At 39.3% G+C, this 23803-nt stretch overlaps 1 protein-coding gene across 7 annotated transcripts in view; it reads right to left on the reverse strand.

Annotated features, from left to right (window-relative positions):
• The window catches only part of LOC122888087 (protein turtle homolog B-like), a 145225-nt gene that overhangs the window by 76860 nt on the left and 44562 nt on the right, over positions 1-23803 (reverse strand). For all 7 annotated transcript variants that reach the window (XM_044222050.1, XM_044222053.1, XM_044222048.1 and 4 more), the window contains exons 3-4: positions 18070-18216; positions 4068-4219 (exon numbers count right to left, since the gene is read on the reverse strand). In XM_044222050.1, coding sequence (XP_044077985.1) covers positions 4068-4219; positions 18070-18216 — 299 coding nt within the window. The remainder of the gene's footprint in view (positions 1-4067; positions 4220-18069; positions 18217-23803) is intronic.

Raw genomic sequence — 23803 nt, forward strand, 5'->3', positions numbered from 1 at the left:
ATAATATGAGGTGAAGAAATGCATTAAATCAACATTTAAAAAGCAAGATAAAATACATTTAAATTGACTGAAAAAATTGATGAATTAGAATGAAATAAAATACAAGAAACAATAATAATAGACCAGAAATACAGTCAAAGTGCAGTTATAGGGCAGTAATAAGATGCCACACATTTAATAAAAGAAAATGCACAGCAAAACAGCAGGTTTTAACAGAGTTTTTTATTTGATTTTGAAAAAAAAAACGGCCGCATTTAAGATCATCAGAAAGTCGTAGCTAAAAGCAGCTTGTTTGGTTTTGAGAGGTACTCGAGGTGCTACCAGCTTACTGCTTCCAAAAGATGTGAGAGACCTGCTGGGTTTATATTTTTCAAGCTGAACTTTTATTTTGGCCCGAGGTTGTTAGGTGATTTATAACCAGCAGCAGCACTTTAAGCCAGTGTAAAGATTTAAGGACAGGAGTAATGTGCACAGTTCTCTTGGTTCATGTTACAGCTCTGGCAGTTTCAGCTGAATGTGCTAAAGTTTTCTAATGGTGTTTTTGGGAAGACAGTTACAATAATCCACCCTGCTGGAGATGAAGGCATGATTGTGTTTCTCCAAATCTTGTTTGGACATGACACCTCTAATTCTTACTATTTCTTTAAGATGATAAAATGCTGATGTAGTTACTGCCTTCATGTGCCTGCTGAAGCTCAGATCTTCTATTAAAGCATTTAAGATTACTAACTTGGGAAATGTAATTGCATCTAGTTATTTAATTACTCTAAGCACTAGCAGAGTGAGTCTAAGGGATATAGTCGTTTGGTGAGAGGGTAAAATGTAAAAGTAAATTGTGCCGTCGTATGATTTGACCTAGAGGGAACATATATAGGTTGAGTAATAGAGGCCCAAGAATGGAACCCTGGGGGACTCCACATGCCATGGTGATTCACTCAGATTTACAGACTCAGATCACCAATGACGAGAACAACATAGCCCCTGCTTTCGAGATATGATCTGAACCCTGAGGCCTGCACCAAATAATACTACTCATTTATCCAGTCTTCCAGTCTAGTCTTAGAATTGTATTTTATGGTCATTATCAAAGACTGCACTAAAATCAAGATGTTTTAGTCAGTATTCAGACAGTACAGCAGTGCACACAGAACAGTAACTGACCATCCACTATAAACAGATTTCACATTAAGCCCAATATGGCAGATTAAGCATGGAGAAGACAAGCACGTAAGTCGTCACTGACAATTATCTATATCTCTGTTTCATTTTCATGGGATAACGTTAATAAACAGTGAATGGCTTTCAAAGATACATGCATTTGTTTTAGATGAGAGGTACTCTACAAGCATGAATTACAATGTGCATCGATGCACGTGTGTCATTCCTTATGCAGTTTTATTAGTTGAAGTCAGACAAAAAGGAGGGTTATATGAACCTCCTCCATGCCAACTACACATATACAGTAAAGATAATCTAATCTAATCTAGACATACAAATACCTAAAATCTAAAATTTGTATTGTTGTTATACAGACAAACAGAAAGTCAACAACTACCCAAACACACTTCAACTGCATCTAATACAAGAAAATCAAGAATAAATAAATGAAATAATTAATAATCCAAAGCTTTCAAATAATGTCTCAATGTCATATTTTGATTTAAGAGGCAGGAAGTAATCTATGAATTTAATCAAACTTCAGCACGGATTAGGGAATATAACAACATTTACAGGTATCTAGTAAAACCGAATAGTGCCTGTAACTGGAATTAACAATAGTTAGATTTTTACTAAAGACTAGTAACCTGCTGTAGCTCCAGATATATTGAAATAATTATATTGCTTCTTAATTTGCTTTTTGGCTGATAATACAATGAGATGTGATGTTACTTGGAGCACTGTTATGCATTGGTAAGCAATTGGAAGCACATGCTACTGGTACTGGAGAAGGTAAATGGGGAGTATGGCTTTAAAGTGAGTTGTGAAAGCCAAAACTCTGTTTCTTAAAAAGAGATTTTGAGGAGGAGTGTGATTTAAAGGCAATAACAGTGAGCAATGTTTAAAGTGAAGTGGTTGAATCTCTCCCAATCTGCCATAGCAGTTAATGCAATAATTTTATCAGCCTTTAAAGGAAAATACCACTTTTTTACTATCTCAAAACAATACTCACATGCCCTTATGTACATTAAAACAGGTTTCCATCCTAACATGCTCCCAATGGAAGAGATGTATAACACAATTCCTGTTGTTGTGAAATTCTAAATGCATTTTAGCATAAAATGAGGACTGTGGATTTTTCCCCCATTGGAAGCATATTAGCAAGGGATCTCTTAATGTCCAGTATGAACAGGAGGAATGATTACAGCTAGCAAAACCTGTTTCAATGTTCATATGAGCACCTGATTATTGATTTAAGACAGACATGAAAAAATGTGAACAAATACTTTAAATGCAGCAATATGAAAGGCTTTCTCTGAATGTTTCTTGCCTGCTTTTAATGTTGTTACTAGCTGACTTTAAAACAAGACATATTTTGGCAATTTTTTGCAGAAGCTTTGAAAACCAACATCCAACAACCAACATATTTTATGGTAAGCACGTCATATCAAATCAACACAGCTGAAGTCAAAACTGCCTCAAAGGACGCATTCAGCCCTTGACTTCCCTTCCCACAAGATTTATATTTTCAGGCACAAGATGTAACTTAATTTTTCAATCCATTTCCTCAAAATAAACCACCACATCTGACAGCAGAAAGCACAGCATGATGAGCAACTTCCAGTTTACATGTGACTTGATATTTTTGTCGTTTTGTCATTTATTCACATAAAAGAGATGATACTTTCGTATCAAAACTAAATGGTTATTCAGATTAAAGCATCGCCTAAATCTTCAGTCAGTATAGAGCACATCTTCATGTTAGCAGATCTACAGGTTTTACAGTTGCTCACCAGACTGTAGAAAAGTATAGTGTTGTGACTTAGGGAAAGCTGCTAGCTGCAACTGGAACAAATTTAGATACAGAACTCTCCTATGAACAAATCTCAGTCATTTAAATAATTGATCTAATGCAGGGGAGTCATTTCCATTCCTACATGCAGAACTCAATGGTAGCTACTGTTGCCTACAGCATACACTATTAACACAAAAGCTTCTTTTCTCATTAAACACAAATTCTAAAACTAAAACCAAACTCTGTCATAGTAAGTGTATAAGGAGTAAAGATGATTGCGACTGAAAGATCCCATCTGCAATTACAATATATTCACTTATCTGCTACACTTACAGTAAGATCCAGTGAATCCCACAAGGATCATACTCACCTCACTAATAGATTCAGAAATTCTACAGGAGATTCACCCTTTCCTCTTGTCTCTCTCTCTCCTGTGTGAATGGTGTGCTTGAGCTTTGCCTCTTGTGTGTTTGTGCAGTCTGTCTTCGGTGAAGCGGAGGTTATGTGGTTCAGATCCTATCTGTTTGGCGGCACCTGGAAGTTGCTCGATGTCCTCCCTGATCCATATTCTTCATATATGTTTACAATCTATATCATCCTGATTTAAGTGTCTAAGAATAGAGGGTGTCATACACTGTACAGACTGTAAAGCCACTCAAGGCAAATTATTTGATAAATATATATATATATGAATATATAAATAAATATGACTTGACTTCACAGATCAGTATACGAAAGTGGTACAGTAATAATAACAAAAGGGGTCATGAAGTAAACATTAAAATTAAGTCATTCGCGTTCATCTTTGAGGAATATGTGCTTTCACATATTTAATTGGGCAATGCAGCACCTTTGCCGGATGACGTTGCATTGCATTGCTGCATTTGGATTAAAGTTGACCTAGGTTAAACATTTTTGCAGGATGACCCTGCGTTTTTTTACTGAGTCCATTGGTACCCCTGCTTTGCCCATGCACTAGTCTCATTAAAATGAATGAGGAGACTGCCTTTTTACACACAGTACTGTTGTCAGTCTGAACACAACGTAAGTCAAAGACACCAGAGGAGTAACAAGATCAATAATCAGATGAGCCATAAAGACATATAGTTAATACCTTATACTTGGCACTGCTGACCATGAGGCTGCCTTCCCGCAGCCAGCTGACCGAGGGTTTGGGGTTGCCGAAGGCTGTGCAGGTCAAAGTGATGCTACCCCCCTCCTTGGCCTCTACGTACTGAGATGGTGTATCTGTGAACGTGGGGGGGGCTGAGGAGTCAGAGGATAGGGAGAAGTTTGGAGAAAAAGAATAAACGAGGACAAGTTAAAAATGTTTCAAAGGGATCAAGCACTGGTAGAACAAGGAACAAGGTTTTTCTGCAGACCTCTTGTTTTGACCCAATATAAACTGGATCAGTTGCATACTGTTAGCAGCGACTAACCGCATTAATCTGACAATGACAACTCTTTGTAAAACAAATATGTTCTCAAACAACGGAATAAGTTTTGAAGTCATTGTAGATCTCCGCTTACCCAACTTTCACTGAGCCCCTAAACTACGGGTGGGCGATATGGATAAAAATCTTCTATCACAATATTTGTAATTTTAAATCACAGTAATGGTATATATATATCGATACAGTATTTGTTCTGTAAATTCAATTAAGGAATGGTTTAAAATAATCATACCATACCGTACTTCATCACAAGTGATTATTTTCTTCTTTTATTTGGAACTTCCATACAAACAAAAACAACTCCTCCTGCTCTGTATTTACAAGTTCACTCTCCACCTCCATGTTTTCTTGTCACTCTTCTTCTGTGGCGTTTGGCAAACCAGCTTAAAGATGCATTACCGCCAGCAGCTGTCGCTCATGTCACGTGATAACGTGGTAAGCAGTCCTGCTGCCCTGCTCACGTTACCTTGCGACGAAGCTGAATTCATGATTTCACAAGATCACGCAAGAATCCAGCCGTGATCCACTACATAGCATGCTCTGAATTTACAGCAGAGACACTAAGGGATCGCTCCATCGGTGGAAACGGTATTGCCAAATCTCTACCATTGCATTTTGCAAAACAAAATATAAATCTTTTGTAACACATACTGTTATATTTTGGTTGCCAGGATACTGATCAACTGTCTTGATGAACATGCATGGCAAAGGGAAAGAAACTGCCTCCTTGAAGTTTATCGCAGTGGCAAGCAAGTGGTGACATGCCTCTGCATGTCTCTAGCAATTAATGACCTAACTGACATTGTAGAGATCACTATCTTTCAGTATTCCACAAAACACAATGATTCCTATTTACAGGTGATTAAACACTAATGAAAACATTATTGGCACTTGGCAAACACACAATTATATTCCATTTTATTTTATATTCCTTTTCTGCCAATAGTTTTGCCTATTTCCTCTAAATCTTACACACTGGTCCTTTAAGGCAATGATCATGGATGTAGCATGGATGTTTTAGTTACTTTTAGTTTTTTGCTACTTGGTAGCAGAAATCTTCTCATTCCTCCTTGTGTACATGATAGCAGGAGACTGGCCAATCAAACAAGAGACCACTCAATAATGCATGTGTGTAAACCTTTACAATGGATTGCTTGTCCCATAACTGAGCAGGAAGAAGAGCTAAGGATTAAACATGAAATGCTTTTACCCCTAGTGCTGTGAGTGCACATACACCAACAGAGCATGCTCATGCATTTATATGCAAAACACACAATTCCCTGGTTCAATCCCCGGGACCAGCTATAAATCTGGAAAGTGAAAAGTTTGCCCCTCCCCCATTACCACCAGTGAGGTGCCCTTGAGCAAGGCCCTTAACCCCAACAGCTCCAGTGGAGCTGCTCAGTGGCCAGCAGATACCAGATGTGAATGTGATCAGGGTGTTCCTGAAAAAGACAGCATTGCTTTCAGTGAAATTTATGCACAAATTAAATACGTACAGTATAGTGAAGGTTAAATTAATATGTCTTAATATCTAATGACTAACCCATCTGAACTAGCTAAACTAAAAAGAAAGTTTTTCATCTTGCCTTTTGGGGCTTTTACATTTAGAGTGTGATTCTTTTTAAAGATAGGTAGTGATGTCCCAGGCATGTTGCATTTAGTAAAACCATTTTTCAAAATCCTCTTTAGCTCAGAGGCCTTCTAGATTATGAGGGATGATCATGCAAGACAATTGGCACGTCTTCCTAACGCAACATACTTAAGCTGTGTTTTCTAACTAAACCACCCCCATTTTACTTGAATCAACTCCATTCAATGCGCACACATGCCGATATCATTGTCAGTGATTCACTACAGATTTTGTTCAGTCATAATTCCTGTTGATATTCTCAATCTAATCACCTTAGAACTGAAGCTGATCTGCTTACATGTGTAATCCTGTAGTCTCTCAATTGCTACCATGTCGTTCCATCTGCAGCCATAAGCCAGGCCATAGTGCTAATTCCACGCCACATGCTTTTCCACGCCACAGAGATGGTGACAAAAAAAGCACTCCAACCATGCATACATTTATCTCTATTAATCCATTTAATATTTTGAGTGAAAGTAAGAAAACGGCAAATGTGATGGAACGTCCTGATTCCCAATCACATGTCAGTCAAAATAGTATTGTGTCTAAAAACCTGGGGTGTATATCTTATTTTATTTTGTTTATTTTGCATTTTTTTATCATCAGCTGACTTGATCTTCCACTGGTTAGAAACAAGAACCTCGATCATTATTAGGCCATAATCATTTAGATCTGGAGGTAAATAAGTATCAGGCCATATTGAGTTGTTCTTTTGATGATTCCCTTTCATTCTATGCTGTAGTACTTTATGTGCATCTTATTTTTGGATTTTATTAGTTGACGGTGTAGCCCCTCATTCATCCAGGAGTGTTCCATCTTAGAAAAGACTACGACTGAAACCTTTTCTACGATTATATTAGTTGCTGAAAGATGGAGGGTATAAATGACTTTCAGCTAAGACTGATGTGTAAAGCTATATAAACATTGCATATGAAAATGTCAATATATTTTATTTTTAAAAAGTTACAATGGACAGAGCAGAGATATATCGATATGTATTAATATCTATATTACCACATTAGAATACGGTAGATATCTTCTGGATAATATTATGATATATATAGTTCCAATTGTGTCCTTTTTTTCAATGATGGTGGTTTTTCATATTTTAGTCTACTAAATACGAAGTGCATACACTAAACAATATTTCAGGCCATTTTCCACAACACAGCACAAGTTTTTATATTGAAGAGAAACCATTTCAGTACACTATGAAAATCTGCTTGCAGAGCCTTGACAGTCGCTCACCTTTACTTTTAACAAAGTTACATTATTGTCATGTGAACTGCAGCTGTGAGTAGGTAGTATTTTTATAACACTCCTCAGTGGTGCATTCAAGGACACTTTGACTCCCAATAATTGATAGCCAGCTTTCAGAAAGCATTGCACTGAGAAGCTACATTGTTAGTTAAAATTCAAAAGACAAATGATAAGCAAAAATGGATGTTGTGAAAGCAAGAGTGTGAATTTTTTTTTTGCTGTTTTTAAATCAATCTCAAATCTCAATCTCAAATCTCAATCTCAAATTTCACAGCAATACTTCTTATTGTTTTTAAAGCTATGAATGGCTTAGCTCCTTCCTACAATCGCTGACATGCTCACTGAATACACACCAGTCAGATCCCTTAGATCATCAAGTAAAGGTCTCCTCACTATCCCTAGAATCAATTCTAAGTCATCTTATAGTGCCTTCAGTCAGTCATTATGGTCCTACTCTCTGGAATTCTCTACCACATGAACTAAGGTCTGCTACAACAGTATCTTCTGTCAAAAGCAGACTAAAAACATATCTTTTTTCGCAAGCTTTTAGTTAGGTTTAAATTGTGTGGTTAACAGATAAAAAGTGTGTGGTTAACAGGTAAGAAGTGTGTAGTTCACAGGTAAAAAGTGTGTGGTTAACAGGTAAAAAGTGTGTGGTTAACGGGTAAAATGTGTGTGGTTAACAGGTAAAAAGCGTGTGGTTAACGGGTAAAAAGTTTGTAGTTAACAGGTAAAAAGTGTGTAGTTAATGGGTAAAAAGTGTGTGGTTAACGGGTAAAGCGTGTGGTTAACAGGTACATTTTTATCATAGAATCAGTATTTTTATCATTATTATTCCTTTTTTAATAATAATGATAACACCTACTTATCTTATTTCATTTTTATGGTTATACCATTTTATCTTGTTTTTATTTTATATTATATGTTTCCATAAATGTAATACCTCCTTATCCTATATGTTGTTATCTTGTATGTTTTTGTCATGCATGTCTATTTTTCTTGCTTGCTTTTATTTTGAAGCACATTGAGTCTATGCCTGTTATATGAAATATGCTTTATATATAAACTTGACTTGACCTGACTTTAGTTTTTTCCTGAAAAGTCACTAATAATAGCAAATTGTTCAAAATGTATGAGGGATTAACTCATTTCAGGGGGTACATTTCAGTACAGTGAAATGAATACAAACCAGCAGCTCCCATGAAAATAGTAATGCAAAATAATAATGCAAAATATTGGCAAATTGTGGTGTGTTACAGTGGTGTGTTACAGTGCAGTATATGTAGTATATCTGAAATGCATGAAAAAACTGATCTGGAGTTTGCTAATACTGTACTGTGTGCAGGTTGACTGTGACCATATGTAATGCATCCTGTCATGCAAAATCTATAGGTAATGAGATGTGATTCATAAACATGGCAGTGATAACCATTATGGGGTCAGAATACCATTGACTTATTCTGAGCAGTGGCATATGTAACAGGCAAAAAAATGTTAGTGCTAACTGTGTTCCACTGCATATAAGAAACTGTTACAGTGTTACATACCATAAAGGGTGCTTACACATTGAGTTTGAACAGCAGGTCAGCAGACCTGATCATCAAAGTTGGAATAGATGTGTTTGACAAGAGTTTGTGGGCCTCGTACTGTGTTAAACTATATACTATGTTGAGCTATGAGTGAACATTAGTTTTGGTTGAATGTCTACAGACTCACATGTCAGTCAAAGATGCTTCTGTTGCTGTTAACGCTATCACAACAATAGGCATCTCTCTGTATCATTGCAAGAGGTCACGTGAATAAATACTTATTACTGTGAAAGTAATAACCTTGACTTTGTGAGGTCTCTCTATTCTACAAGCGTATTGTTGTTATTGTTTAGTAAACCATTTATCTGATTTGTCTCTGTTAATGCACAATGTTAGATTGACAGATGATAAAAGAGATGTTGGTTTTCCCTTTGGTAACTTTTTGATAGGGCTGGGAATACTCGCGCTGAGCTGTGATCACCATTCAAGCCTTGTTGGCATGGTGCAAGTGTTTTTACACAGCACAGCACGACAATGTAAAAGGCACTGACGACATGTTGGAGGCATGTTGGTTTGAACAAACCACAGAAAGAGCCTATCCTGCAGCTATTCATCTCACAGCTCACTGTGCCTCTTTCTGCTTGTGTTAGTCCTCCCTGCAATATTCAAAATTGATCCACTGACCAAATAGTACTAAATATGTTCATGTCTTGTTGTATAGTTTTTAGGAAAAGACAGAGTTAACGGAGTTCTGCACTCTGTGACAAACACATTGTATTTCCTAGCTGCTTTACAATAAGCCTCCTGCTAGTTGGCCAATGAAAACATTTTCATGTGAAGTGGCAGCAGCAGGAAATGTTTGGTTTGCATCAGCAGTAACTTAAGACAGCTCTGAAAGTGATCAGTAACAGTAAAATATCTGAAAATATTAACAGCAACGTACAGCAGGAGTGAAACTAAACTCCAAATCACAGAGACTCAGGTAGAAGCTACAACAGGACTGAGAGATGAACACAGACTTTTAAAAACAGAGCTTCCTCTCTAGTCACCAGTACAGCACGTGTTCAGAATAGTGCAGAGGTGTTCACTCACTGACTCCATGGCAACATTATACTTGTACGGGGCCCGCCGTGTCAGGCTTTGAAAACCCCTGGTCTGGCAAGAAAGGGCTTTGGTTTGAGGGAGGAAAATGTCACAAGTTGGCTGCTGTCTGCAATGCTACCAAGCAAGACTACAAAGGTGCAGCTCCGTGTGGCTATTAGGACGCAGTGAAAACTCATGTGTTCACGACATGACATTGCACAAAAACCCATGGAAAAATGTCTGTTTTTAGACCATAACAAGGAGGGGGCACAATGACATGTTTATTTCTTCTTCCTTTTCCTCAAAGACTTCAACATGTGTGTTTGCAAGTGCCAAACAGCTCATACGAGAGAAAAATGAGGGAAGAAGTAAAGAGGTAGAGAGATAGAAAGACAGAGGTAAAGAGGGGGAAAACCATGAGAAAGAAAGACACCAACAGAGAGGAAAGATAGAGAAAGGGGCTGGCTCGCAGCATGCAGGCACTGCAGAGTTCTGCTGCAGAATACAGGGATGGCAAGCGGGAGGATGTGCTGAAGCTATTTTAGGGGGAGCAGTTGAAGACTAACCCTGGGAGATATGAACCTTGCTTCTTTGGCATCACCTCATACTGGATTGGGGCCTGTACTGTGAGGGAGAGCGAGGAAAACAGTGGGAGCCTAAATCATCTTAGAAGGAAAAAAAGGATATAGTAAAGTCCCAAGAAGCCAGAAATTGGTATACTAGCCACAGGTCTGTGTGAAGTTACTGTTATCCTCTTCATCCATCCATCCATCCATCCATTAATCCATTTTCTAAAAACTTCATTTCTGTCTAACAACAGCAATATCTTGAATACAAAAAAAGAGAAGAAGAATATGAGTTATTTCATGTAATAATTGGTCTGGTATTCCTTTCCTTTCCTTCAAGCAAATTGCAGGGAGCAATAATTACATCATTCTTACAAACACATGCTCTCTTCCGGCTCATCCTGTTCTCCACTGACACTCTGTCCGGAAGGAGTTTGAGGGTGATACACATTCACAGGAATGAAGCAAAGGTGTCAATTTGTAAAGGAAAAGCATCAGCACAATATAGCACTCTCACCCACAATCTGTATGCATCTCACCCGGGATCTATATGCCTCACTTACTTCTTCAATGCCGACAAGGCTGAGAGCTAAAGTGCTCACAGTAATCACTGACAACCACTGATGTTTGACAATGATAGGGAAAGGTGGATTGCAAATGGGGGTCTATAAATAGAAACACGGCTGGAGCTTCATGCAGCATTAGTATGTAGCAGGGCCCAGAACCTTAAAGATTCTGTCATTGCAATTCCTAAAAATACTGCATAAGGCACAGTTAAACATATGGTGGTGGTGTGTTGTTCAACACACTCATAATATTAATACCCAGGTGATGAGAGGTAGGTATTCACAGACATGATGGCTATCACAGGTAGTACAGCTTTACCACTGAAGGATATACAAAAATGTTGTAAGTACCAACTGGTTCACTGTGATTGCATAATATCTACAGCCTGCCAGCACTGTATTATTCACCATATTGACAGAAACTCTGATGGGAGGATGTGCGGATGTGAAGCTTAGGTGGATTCCTCCACTGTAGATGACATTCCATAGATCACATTAAACCCTATAAAAAGGAAGCCAAAAGAAATAAATGTTTCTTTCAGCTCTATTTCACACAGGCTTCACTGCCTGATGGAGCTCTTAAGACTTGACCATTCATCTTCTCAAATCTATGGTCAGTCAACCACAGAGGAGCTGGGGCCATATTTATCAAACTGCTAAACATTTGGAACATAAGTGAAAGATAAAGTAAAAAGTAAAAATCATTCACTTTTACTCCTACTCACAAACTTAAGAATCAAAGTCTTACTTCTATATGGAATGTTTATGGTCATTTAATCAGTTTGAACTCTGACACAGGAAATCATGAGGCTCTCCAATGTCCAGCCAGTTTGAGAGAGGGGGAGGACTGATCTCTTATTCTGGAAATATTGATTGTTTAAATTCTTGTTTATGGAACGGCACTGTGAAATCATACAAGAAGCAAAGAAGGAGGGACGCTGCATGGCTGCAGTGACTGCAAGGACAGCGACAGAGGTTAATGACAATAAATTGTCTGATAAGACATTCTATAATTTACAACTTGGACTGCTGTTGTTAACCTGCTAGCTATGCTACCTCCTGCAGTTTATGTTTTCAACCCTGCCCACACAGTTTTCCTGTTTCTTCTGCTTTTTACAACACCACACAAGTCAATTTCACCAAGCGAAATCTGCTCTGACTGTCTGGCAAGGCAAGGCAGATTTAATTATATAGCACATTTCAAACAACCAATTAAATTGGGCTTTATTGGCATGGGAAACAGATGTTAACATTGCCAAAGCATGTGTGAAATAATAAGTCTTAAAAATAAGACACTAGACAAATGTGTCTTATTCTTCACTTTCAGCAAAGAACTTTTTAACTCCGGAATTAGCTCTATAAAGCATTTTTTAGTGTAATTCTTAGAAGTTTGATATGTTATATGGCCCTGCTCAAAACATTTAAAAGCTGGCTCTAGTGCATATCTTTTATGCACTATGCTTTGTTGACTCCATCATGACTTCTACAGCCACAGATCATTTGGTTGTGTTCATACATACTACAGTACATCTGCCACGGCACACACCACCCCAAAGACCGGACAACCTGCCTGAACTGCTTCTACCTGCCAGCTAAGCAGAGGTGGGAGTTTTCTCCAGTGGAGCTGCTCGTGGATGGCATCATTAGTCAGTAAAGTGGCAGGGACTCCCCAGAGCCCTGGTCCCCTGACCCCGCCACTGCTTCATTGATGTATGTCTCTCCATCAAAGGACATTTATTTCACCAAGCATTTAACCAAGCAAACCTCCTTGTCTTAAGCAACCTCGCCTTGCTTGTCAGTGAATCAGGACATTGCCATAGCACTCAAGCCAGCTGCTGTCATACAGGGTACTCCCATGCTACCTCCTTCCCTCCATTTGAACTTTTATCTCCTCAGAGACGCTTAAAAGTTGACGATAAAGGAGAATTCTGTGAAAGCTTTTTGGCTTGCATCATATGGTGCTGCTACACATTTAAGGCTGGCCCGCCATCACTTTTACACAGTCAACCACTCAACCACTCAACAGTCAGGCAATGGCAACCACAATGGTGAGTGTGCTTGCTATTGCCTGACTGTTGAGTGGTCACCATCCAACTCACATTGGCTGCGTGCATATATGCAAATATCCAGTACACCGATCAACAAAGATGAGTCTTCGTCTGCCTGTTTATATAATCTAACAGGGACCATGCACCATCTTTTTTCAGTGGGCACTTCCACAATACATATGATGTTATAGGCTACTATTTTTGAACCAAGCTAGCCTCCAGTTTTATTGGTATACTGTAAGTTTGTTTTCATATTGACCTCCCACCCACTATAGGCTATTTCCTACACCTTCACTGACATCTAGCTCTGTGTTTTTCTTCTAAGAAAAAAACTGAAACACTAGAAACTCAGCCACAAATGTAATAGAGAATGTATTTAATTTCCCAACAATCTCCTCACTTAAACACATTTCCTATTCAGTAAAAGCCAAAGGGAGGACATGGTGATTACAGGAAGACGTACAGTACATCCAATCTGTGAAGCCTTGAAGTGGGATAATGTTTCAAAACTGGGCTGATAATGTAAACATGAAGTTTGTGATTTGTTGATTCCACATGCCTAAAAGTACTGTAAGCATTTTGGAATATGTCTAAATACAGATTTTTATGCAGATTTTGACATCTCTAAATACACAGAATTTAAATCATAGACTGACAAGTCTAGTCTCATTTTAGTCCCATTAGAGTCAACAAAAAAGTAATTCCTTTTTTGGCACATCTCTGACCAAAGTTGACCTCAACATCTTGGTAGCTAACTAGCAACCCAGTCAGCTGTGCCCTGTACAACACCACTGACTGTCTGACTACTACAACTGATAAAAGTGCTGTGGCTAACATCTGATGTGGCAACAAGACACTAAAGGACAGCGCAGGAGTGATAGACATTAAGAAAGAGAAAAGAGGCAGAGGAGGATGCCTGAGGCCTTTAAACACTTCTGGGAGAGGGAGCAGAGGCAAAGCGAAGTCTAACCAAACAAGAGCAACACTGATGAAACTGAGCTAGTGTGCCGTGACCAGGGGCTGAGGGTGGGGGGAGGTGTATAGGACCATATCTGGTGTGTCTGTTACCACAGCAACTAGCGTCTGATTAAGTGCCTCGATGAATGCTTGAGCTTCCGAATGAAGCCATGAATATTCTTAGTTTCTGTGAGAGTCCCGTGAGTGTTTACACTTGTGTGAATCACTTATTTTACACTACAGAGACATTGTCGGTGGCGTAGCAGCTAGGGGGTGCAGTGTTTTGCTCAGGGACAACTTTGTCAATCTTATAGTTATGACACAGCCATTATGAGACCAGTCAGACACCACACACATTGACATTGTGGTTATTAGACAGTATCTCTACCCAGATGACCACTGTGTGAAAAATTGACATTCATTCCCAGAAAAAAAGAATTTAGGTTTATAGTCTAATGCTATGATTAGAGCTGATTTACCAGACAGGACTGTAACCACCAAATATTTTTATTATTGATTAATCTGTCTAACTGTGATAGTGACTGTAATAGTTAGGGATGTCCCAGATCAGGTTTAGGCTCCGTTCCCGCTCCTTTAATATTGAGTATCTCCCAATTCCAAGTCCAATCTTCGTGTCTTCTCAATCTTGATACTTATATTTGCGGCCAAATTATTTTTCACATTCACACAAAATTTTCACACACATATGTAGCGGAATGCTGCATGTTAGAGCCCAGCTGTGTTAAAGGAAAGCCGCGCTGCAAAGCTAGCAGGGTGAGGTGGACAGAACACAGTAGAGTACAATAAACAAAAGGATGGGATTTTGATATTTTAATAGATCGATACTGATCCATTAAAATATGCCCAGATCGGCCCGATACCGATCCTTAGAATCAGCTCGAGACATCCCTAGTAGTACTACATAGTGGCAGAAGTATAGTCAGTGTAGCCAGTGCAGCTGTAGTAAAACTGACGAAGTCCATCCATGGGTCTTTCACAGTATTGCGGGAGCAACTTCATCTCTCAAAATGATGCCGCCGCTTTATTGGTCCAGTTTGCTTAAAACGTTGGACCAAAGCAGTTTATATACTTTCTGTCATGGTACAGCGTACCATTCCTAGTGTTTGTCTGTTTATTGGTTCTCCCTCTGTGTGTGTGTGTGTGTGTGTGTGTGTGTGGCTGGTGGGGCGCAGCCTCCCAAGGAAACCTCCAATCAAGAACTGACACACCTGCTACACTCCTGCTGTTACTCACCTGATCTCCATCCACTAGTCAACACCTGGCAGTATATATACCCAGCTCTTCTCTCCAGTCTCCAGATCGTCAGTTTACCTACGCGGTATTGAAGCTTGGCCTCTACCTGTACGCAACGAAAGATTATCTTGCTTGTATGTTTTGAGAAACCCTGACTAATCCTCTGATTCCTGTGTCCAGGCTTATCTCACCGACCAACCTGTCTACAACCAGCACTAGCTCTGCCAGTCACTCGCCAGCCTGCCTAAGCCACAAGGTCTTGCCGTTTCCCTCCACGCACCAAGTGTCTCTTCGTAGTTCCGATAACAAACTGAAGCTATCACCCAATCCCACTCTGTGTCAGTCGTGCATTTGGGTCCAGAACCTCTGTGAATCATAACGCCTTCACATAAGTTAACTCATGTCTGTCGTTGTTACTATTACATTTCTAATCTGTGTGTATGAAAACTACTCCAACCCTATGGAGAAATCATTAGACTTTAACATTACTTATAATAATCCAATAGTTTATCAAAGCCTCCTATTAGCCTCAAAATATCTCTGTTTAGATAGGAGTGAATTTAATTTTGGTTAATATCCGTCTTTAAAACTGAATTTACTGCATTACTCTGTGATAGTCTGGTTTAAAACATTATCATGCCTATATAGTCCTAAAATCCTGTGACCTCACACACCACATATTGCCATATGAAAACATCACTTTTGCAACAAACAAAAATCTAACATTTTACAGATTCAAACTGGCTTATTTACAATATTACAGTAGTTTATCTAATTTTATCTCCTTGTGCATAAGAAATGGTATTGTGAAAGGCTAACGTATAAAATCATAGTTGTCTGTACTACTATGTGTGTGTTTGTGTGTGTGTGTTTGCACTGATTGTGCGCACGTCTCAAAGTGAATAGGGTCCTTAAAAAAATCTTACATTGGGGCCCATCTTTACTAGCTGACGCCACTGCTGCAAATAATAACATTAATAATCATCCTTATTATAATCATCCTTATGTCTCTAGTATCAAATGCCAAAATACTGCATAATATTCCCATAGACAACCAGTGTATAATTTCAAAGACTTGATAATGTATGATTTTAAGTCAGTATACCTGTGTAATATCAGTCTACGTATGTACCATACTGTATATATACAGTGGTGTGAAAAAGTGTTTGCCCCATTCCTGTTATTTTTTTTGCATGTTTGTCACACTTAAATGTTTCAGATCATCAAACAAATTTAAATATTAGTCAAAGATAACACAAGTAAACATAAAATGCAGTTTTTAAATGAATGTTGTTATTGTTAAGGGAAAACAAAATCCAAACCCTACATGACCCTGTGTGAAATAGTGATTGCACCACCTCTGAAAACATAACTGTGGTTTATCACACCTAAGTTCAATTTCTCTAGCCACACCCAGGCCTGATTACTGCCACACCTGTTCTCAATCAAGAAATCACTTAAACAGGACCTGCCTGACAAAGTGGAGTAGACCAAAAGAGCTTCAAAAGCTAGACAACATGCCGAGATCCAAAGAAATTCAGGAACAAATGAGAAAGAAAGTAATTAAGATCTATCAGTCTGGAAAAGGTTATAAAGCCATTTCTAAAGCTTTGGGACTCCAGCGAACCACAGTGAGAGCCGTTATCCACAAATGTGCAAACATGGAATTACCCAAGAGCACAGCGACGACTCATCCAAGAGGTCACAGAAGACCCCACAACAACATCCAAAGAACTGCAGGTCTCACTTCCCTCAGTTAAGGTCAGTGTTCATGACTCCACCATAAGAGAGAGACTGGGCAAAAATGGCCTGCATGGCAGAGTTCCAAGATGAAAACCACTGCTGAAGAAAAAGAACATTAAGGCTCGTCTCATTTTTGCCAGAAAACAGCTTGATGATCCCCAAGACTTTTGGGAAAATACTCTGTAGATTGACAAGACAAAAGTTGAATTTTTTGGAAGGTGTGTGTCCCATTACATCTGGCGTAAAAGTAACACCGCATTTCAGAAAAAGATCATCATACCAACAGTAAAATATTGTGGTGGTTGTGTGATGGCCTGGGGCTGTTTTGCTGCTTCAGGACCTGGAAGTCTTGCTGTGATAAATGGAACCATGAATTCTGCTGTCTGCCATCTGTTCGTGACCTCAAACTGAAGCGAACTTAGGTTCTGCAGTAGGACAATGATCTAAAACACACCAGCAAGTCCACCTCTGAATGGCTGAAGAAGAACAAAATTAAGACTTTGGAGTGGCCTAGTCAAAGTCCTGACCTGAATCCTATTGAGATGGTATGGCATGACCTTAAAAAGGCAGTTCATGCTCGAAAACCCTCCAATGTGGCTGAATTACAACAATTCTGCAAAAATGATGGGCCAAAATTCCCCCACAGTGCTGTAAAAGACTCATTGCAAGTTATCAAAAACCCTTGATTGCAGTTGTTGCTGCTAAGGGTGGCCCAACCAGTTATTAGGTTTAGGGGGCAATCACTTTTTCACACAGGGCCATGTAGGTTTGGATTTTGTTTTCCCTTAATAATAGCAACCTTCATTTAAAAACTGCATTTTGTGCTTTCTTGTGCAATCTTTGACTAATATTTAAATTTGTTTGATGATCTGAAACATTTAAGTATGACAGACATGCAAAAAAATAAGAAATCAGGAAGGGGGCAAACACTTTTTCACACCATTGTATCTGTTTGTCCACCAGTCCTTCCATCTTCTTCCACAGTATGAATAATGCATAGTACTCCATGCTGATGGTACTTACCATTGACAGTTAGATGCACCCAGCTGCCGTTGTGGAAGGTGTCATACTGCTGCTCCAGCATCAGCACCTTACACTCATACCAGCCCTGGTCGTCTGAACGCACATTCTCTATCCGCAGGGAGGACTTGTCGTGCAGACTGGCCCGGCCTGATCAACAGAGAAGGAGATGAGGTGTCAGCAGAAAGGGACACAGAGAGGTGAGAAGGACAGGTGGATTGAATTTAATGAAGGAAATGAAGGGAAGGAAGGAGCAGGTGAGAGGTGAATGAATAAAGAGAAGAGAAACACCAGATGAATGTTAAAGAGAAAATCAACCTTTGAACAGTTCAGATATAAATATGCAGTGATCACAAAGTACACTATGGTGTGTTAGTGTAGGTGTCTCAGGGTAACACAGTGCATAAGACCTGTTTCTAAACAGAGTCACTGCTGCACTGCTAATGTGCAACACAACATCAAAGTAGGATACCAACTGCAGTTGTTTATGTGCAGTGAAATCTGTCACTTAAGCCTCAGCGTGGCAGAGATGTCCTAATCTTCATGTGTGTGGCGGTCTATTTTGGAGATGCACTGAGGCAAGGACAGGTCATTACTTCCGTTGAGGAGTGGGAAGTGGCCAACATGACAACAGAGAACCCTCAGGGTTACACAGGAGTCACAATCCGTCAGAACAGATATCAGCTTTTGACTTGGTGAGTACAGAGTCACGAATAGCTGCATTTTACTTTTACAGATCAAAAGCTGAAAGAGGGGGGATTGATGATGTTGCGCCGGGCAATCTGGCAACTGGATCATAACAGATGGCGACTGGCAATAAGGGCTAAACAAAGGGCTTTCAGGGAGCACACGCCGGCTCAAAACGTTAGCATTATCAAAGCCTGGCTATCCCTCATTAATCCCCTCACTTCACTATCCTCTTCACTTTGTGGGTATTCCTGACAAATTTTTTGTTTGCCTTCCTAAGTCCCCTCTGCAGCATGACACACCAGGTAAATATATCATTTGTACTGGCGGCTGTCTCAGTGAGTTAAGGTACAAAAAGTGATGTTAGTGATGTTTGTTCCCTAGCCTGTGTGTGTGTGTGTGTGTGTGTGTGTGCTTGTGTGAGTATGTGTGTGTCTTGGTTAGGCTATTTATATATCAGATTATATTTGTCCAGCTTCCAACCATGTCTGCCTCCTATCTTGGCTGACTGGAAGGAACTGAGAAAGAGACTCCATGTTACTTATTGAGTGTGAACTATGTATCTAATATACTGTATACAGTATCTATGGATCCTTCACTGTCTACTACTGTGTTTGTTCATACAGTACCTGCCCTTTGATTCCACTTCAATTTCTCTTTGTCTGAGGGAAAACAATCTGTCCAAACAGTACTGAATGTCCTCTTTGGACTTGATGCATTAAAGAATAAAAGTTCATGAACAAAAAATCATGCACGAGTGTGTCTGTATACACACAGGGTACTATTCTGACGCTCACTCACTTGGGGAAGCATGGTGGTGCTTAATTTTCACATATGGTCCGTGCTTTGTCCATTGCAATCTTGGAATTACACTGTGAATGTTTATGTAAATTATGATGTGTTAACCAAAAATAAAATTTACAGAAATGTACATTTCAAACTTGACTGAAGACACTGAAAATCTGTGAAGACTGTGTATTCACATAGAATAGTTTGAAGTAGGGGTATAATGTAAAGCTAGTAACTGTATGTGTTTATTTCACAAAAATATCTGTAGTGAAGTGAGCAAGTCCTACACTGGACTTTCTAGTTGTCTAGATTACTTCATTTTCTGTGTTAAATAGTTTTCTTCTGCCATTAATACTCCTCAAACAAAGCTATAGCTTAGCTGACAGCTAAATATACAAAATAACATAATATTTTAACCTCTAACCACAAACCCAAACTAATCAAATAATAAAGCATGATTTAAGTTTAAAGCCCACCTTTAATACCCCATTCAGAAAATTAGACAAAAGTAAGTCAAGACTGAGTCTAAATAAAAACTGTGTAACCGTTAATGGTCCTGGTGGCAAAGAATAGTATAAATGGAATTGGAGGTTTTAACAGTGGAAATATACAATATATCTCATAAGGCCATATTGTATGAGTTTTCTTTAAAGGCCCAGGACACCCACACAAGTGTTTTCAATTACTCTAGCTGATTAGACCTCTAATCAGGTGGAAGTTGGGTAAAGCTATGCTGGGAATGACATGATGTCACCAAGCTCTATGGACTAATTCGAATGACAGAGGTGTAGATTGTCCAGCCCTAAAAGATGCAACAAATCTAAGGAGAGTGAGGAAGAAGCACAGTTTGTACACGCCCACACAGACCTGAGAAGAGGTCCAATTAGGTAATACAAGTGAAAGCACCTGTGTGGGTGGACCATCGGTGAGTAGGGGCTTTAAAAACTGGAGGTTGTGAAATGTAATGGGAGGAAGCCCAGATGAGTGTAAAGTGTGAGTGGTTTGATGTGCCTGTGAAATTCCATCTAGTGTCAAGTCACCAAGGTGCCAGGCTTCAATATATGATCCTGAAGTAAAAATAACAGCTGTGTAACATCAGTCAAGAAGAAAAAGTCTCTAAAAGGTATGTATGTATTCTTACTTAATTCTTATTCTTTTGTTTCCCTTTTTCATTGTTTGATTATTGTCCTTTTTGTGTATCAAAGTTCAGTAGGGCTTCAAAGGGGTGAGCCTTGGCCATATTTCATATAGCTGGATCTCTCAACACCCTCTCTTGGCCATGGCTTCACCCCATAGTGCTATTGTTCTGACAGTGGCGCCACCAAAAACAGACATGGGTGAGGTCATACTCACGGACCTCGCACCAGGGGCCACTGCTATGGTTGTGTATGGTGACCCTCACCGCATCTCGATCGCCTGGCCTCGTGGCTGGCAGCTCTGTGGCAGCTACTAACCTGGACTCCTTGAAAACCCTCCAAGGGCCTGATGACCTCAGGTTACTGTAGGGTGATCCCTCGTACAGTACTTTTTTTTTCTCCCTTCCCTCCTTAGGGGGATGGGAGTTTCCTGAGTCAGAGCCCTGATAGGCCTCACTATAGACCCGACACCGTCAGGGGGAGATGTCATAATAAGTACCCCCATATCCTCTTTCATACCATTTTGGTGGCCCCTGAATTTTTTTATTATATCAAAGAGAAAGGCTTTGGAGGGCCCAAAGCTGTAAATTTGGACTTGCTTTCCATTCAACTATTTGTTTGCATTATCACCCAAGCCCATAAATGGTGGCTCATAGGGGCTCCCTAGGTCCCAGCTGTCTTCTCTGTAGATAGTATGAGTGGTTTTGGGTGAGACTTCCAAATACATCATCTTCTAATTCAGATTTGAATCTGGCCTGTAATGGGTCTCAGGCTACATGATATACATATCATGCCGCCTTTGAAACACTTCAACACCTATCAAGCTGTACATGATTAGGCTTTGTCTGTTTAGTAGAGTTAAAACTAAATAGAGTATCAAACTGGTTCCAGATAGGAAAAAACATCCTAATATAGTACACTGCCAATGTTTGACTGGCATCCATCTTTCTGCAAAGAGAGTAAATAACTAAACAGAATGGCCCTGATTGTCCAATCAGAATTTTGAGTATATTTTTAGCAGCAATTATTGGTACCTTAGAGGGCTTGGTATCGTTAAAATAATCTGGTTTACGATCTCTCCCCATTCCACTTCTCCAAATGAGATGGTGGTTGTGCGTTGGTTGAATCCATGGACATGGTTCCCGTTATTCAACATGGCTGGTTTTTTTTTACAGGTCTGTTGGTTCAGCTAGCTGTAAGATAGTCCAGAGCTGAGTGAGACTAGGGAGTTCTTAACTGTTGAATGTACTCTGAGTGAATGACTTAAAGACAAAGAGTATTATCTTGGTGGAACTTTAGGCTCCACCTGTAGTTCTGTGTAAAAAGGAAGTGGCACCACAAAAACCACAAAACTGCATGACAACCACTGCTAAGTCAAGCCAGTATATGTGGTGGCCGAAGGAGCTGTGGCATGGTGACATGGTGGACATGGTGCATTGCATTGAGAGTACATGAGATAGTGAAGTGTCAAAGAGGTTAAACAACAAACGACAAAGTTTTTATCATGTCTGCCGATTACTCTTCAACATTTTGCAAGTAATAAATTGATAGAGAAAAGCTGAATATTGTGTTTGCTGGGAGTCATTTTGTGGTTTTGCTAGACTATACTCATAATTTCATGTAAGTCAACATGCTGTTTTCGATTTTGCTACTGTTTCTTTTTCTTGGCTCTTTGTCTAGCATGGCAAGCGCCAGTGTGGCACATCCATCCTATAAGTGGACCTAACATTTTAATAATTAACAGTAATTTGACTAGCATTTTGATGAGTATCCATAAGCCATTTGCTTATTAATTTAACCACTGGCCTGGCTATCCCTAGTTTATGCAGGATGCCCAGGATTATCATGAACACTACAAGTATGCAGACAGCTAAAAAGCCCCATTTCACTTTGTGGAAGACATATACTGTACCATCCTTTGCCATGCATTTTCAAAAGCTCTTCTTATACTATTTATTGTGGTGTCTGTCCCTTCCACTATTGTTTTGACCTCTTTGTAGTTGTCTACTACTGGACCATCTGCTGGAGCCTGACAATGTATTTTGAAATTTGTTGCGTGAAATAACCTGGCCTCCAACGATCAAAATTTGCTTCTGACAAGGCACACCAGTCTATTATCATAAACTCTTCCATAACATATATTCTTGGGGCGAGAGGGCATATGGAGTGTGATAATCTAGAAAGCATGAATACATGTTTCTGGACGTGCCAGAGGTTCCTTCATACCAAGGGTCACCCCATAAGTTACCGAGCCATAAGTACCAATTCCAGGCATCCTTCACTGGTGGGTCTGACCCTGCCTTTTCACTGTAGATTTTCTTTACATTTCTTCTTTTTAACATACATACATATGTTGTTCCCCTTGTGCCCCAAAGAATAGGTGCCAATTAGGGCTGGCCGATATGGCTTATAAATGATATCTCGATATTTTGCCGTGATATACACATACACATATAAAATGTGTGCATATATGCACATTTTATCTAAAATAAAAAAACTACCCAACAGTATATAAAGTAGTTAAAATTAGCTCAACCTTAAACATCTACAGCAGTAAAATGCAACGTACACATTAATGCAGCAGTAATATTAATCCAGAAACATCATATATAATAGGAAAACATTGACAGGGACCATTTTACTGCACAATGAGTACTTTATGTAAATTTTGCTATAATACTTACATACTTTTACCTTAATAAGGTTTAGAATGCATAATTTTCACATGTAGCGGAGTTTTGTAGTGGGGATGGAATTAGTAGTTTTGTTTAAGTAATGAACCATGGAGCCTGGCGTGTCCGTGACATTTCCAAAGCTAGTTTCTATTTCTTTTAGGGTGGTTGGGTCTGGTAGGGCTTTTAGTTTCTCTGTATATTCTGGGGTGATGGCTCTCCCTGGCTCTGTAATCTCAAAACCTAAAAACTTCAATGAATGTTTGGCTATCTCATACTTTTTCAAGCCTATTTAGAAGCGTTCCCTAGTGAGTCTGAGGATTACCTCTGTCAACAGGTCCATATCTTCTTCCTCACTGTCGTGGGTAAAATATACATAATTGATGTATACTCTGACTAGAAACCCTGCTAAGGTCTCTTCCACAATGGACTGGGATACATTAGGTACATTTT

This window comes from Siniperca chuatsi, linkage group LG14 (genome assembly GCF_020085105.1).
Source record: "Siniperca chuatsi isolate FFG_IHB_CAS linkage group LG14, ASM2008510v1, whole genome shotgun sequence".
In the NCBI taxonomy this organism is placed as follows: domain Eukaryota; kingdom Metazoa; phylum Chordata; class Actinopteri; order Centrarchiformes; family Sinipercidae; genus Siniperca; species Siniperca chuatsi.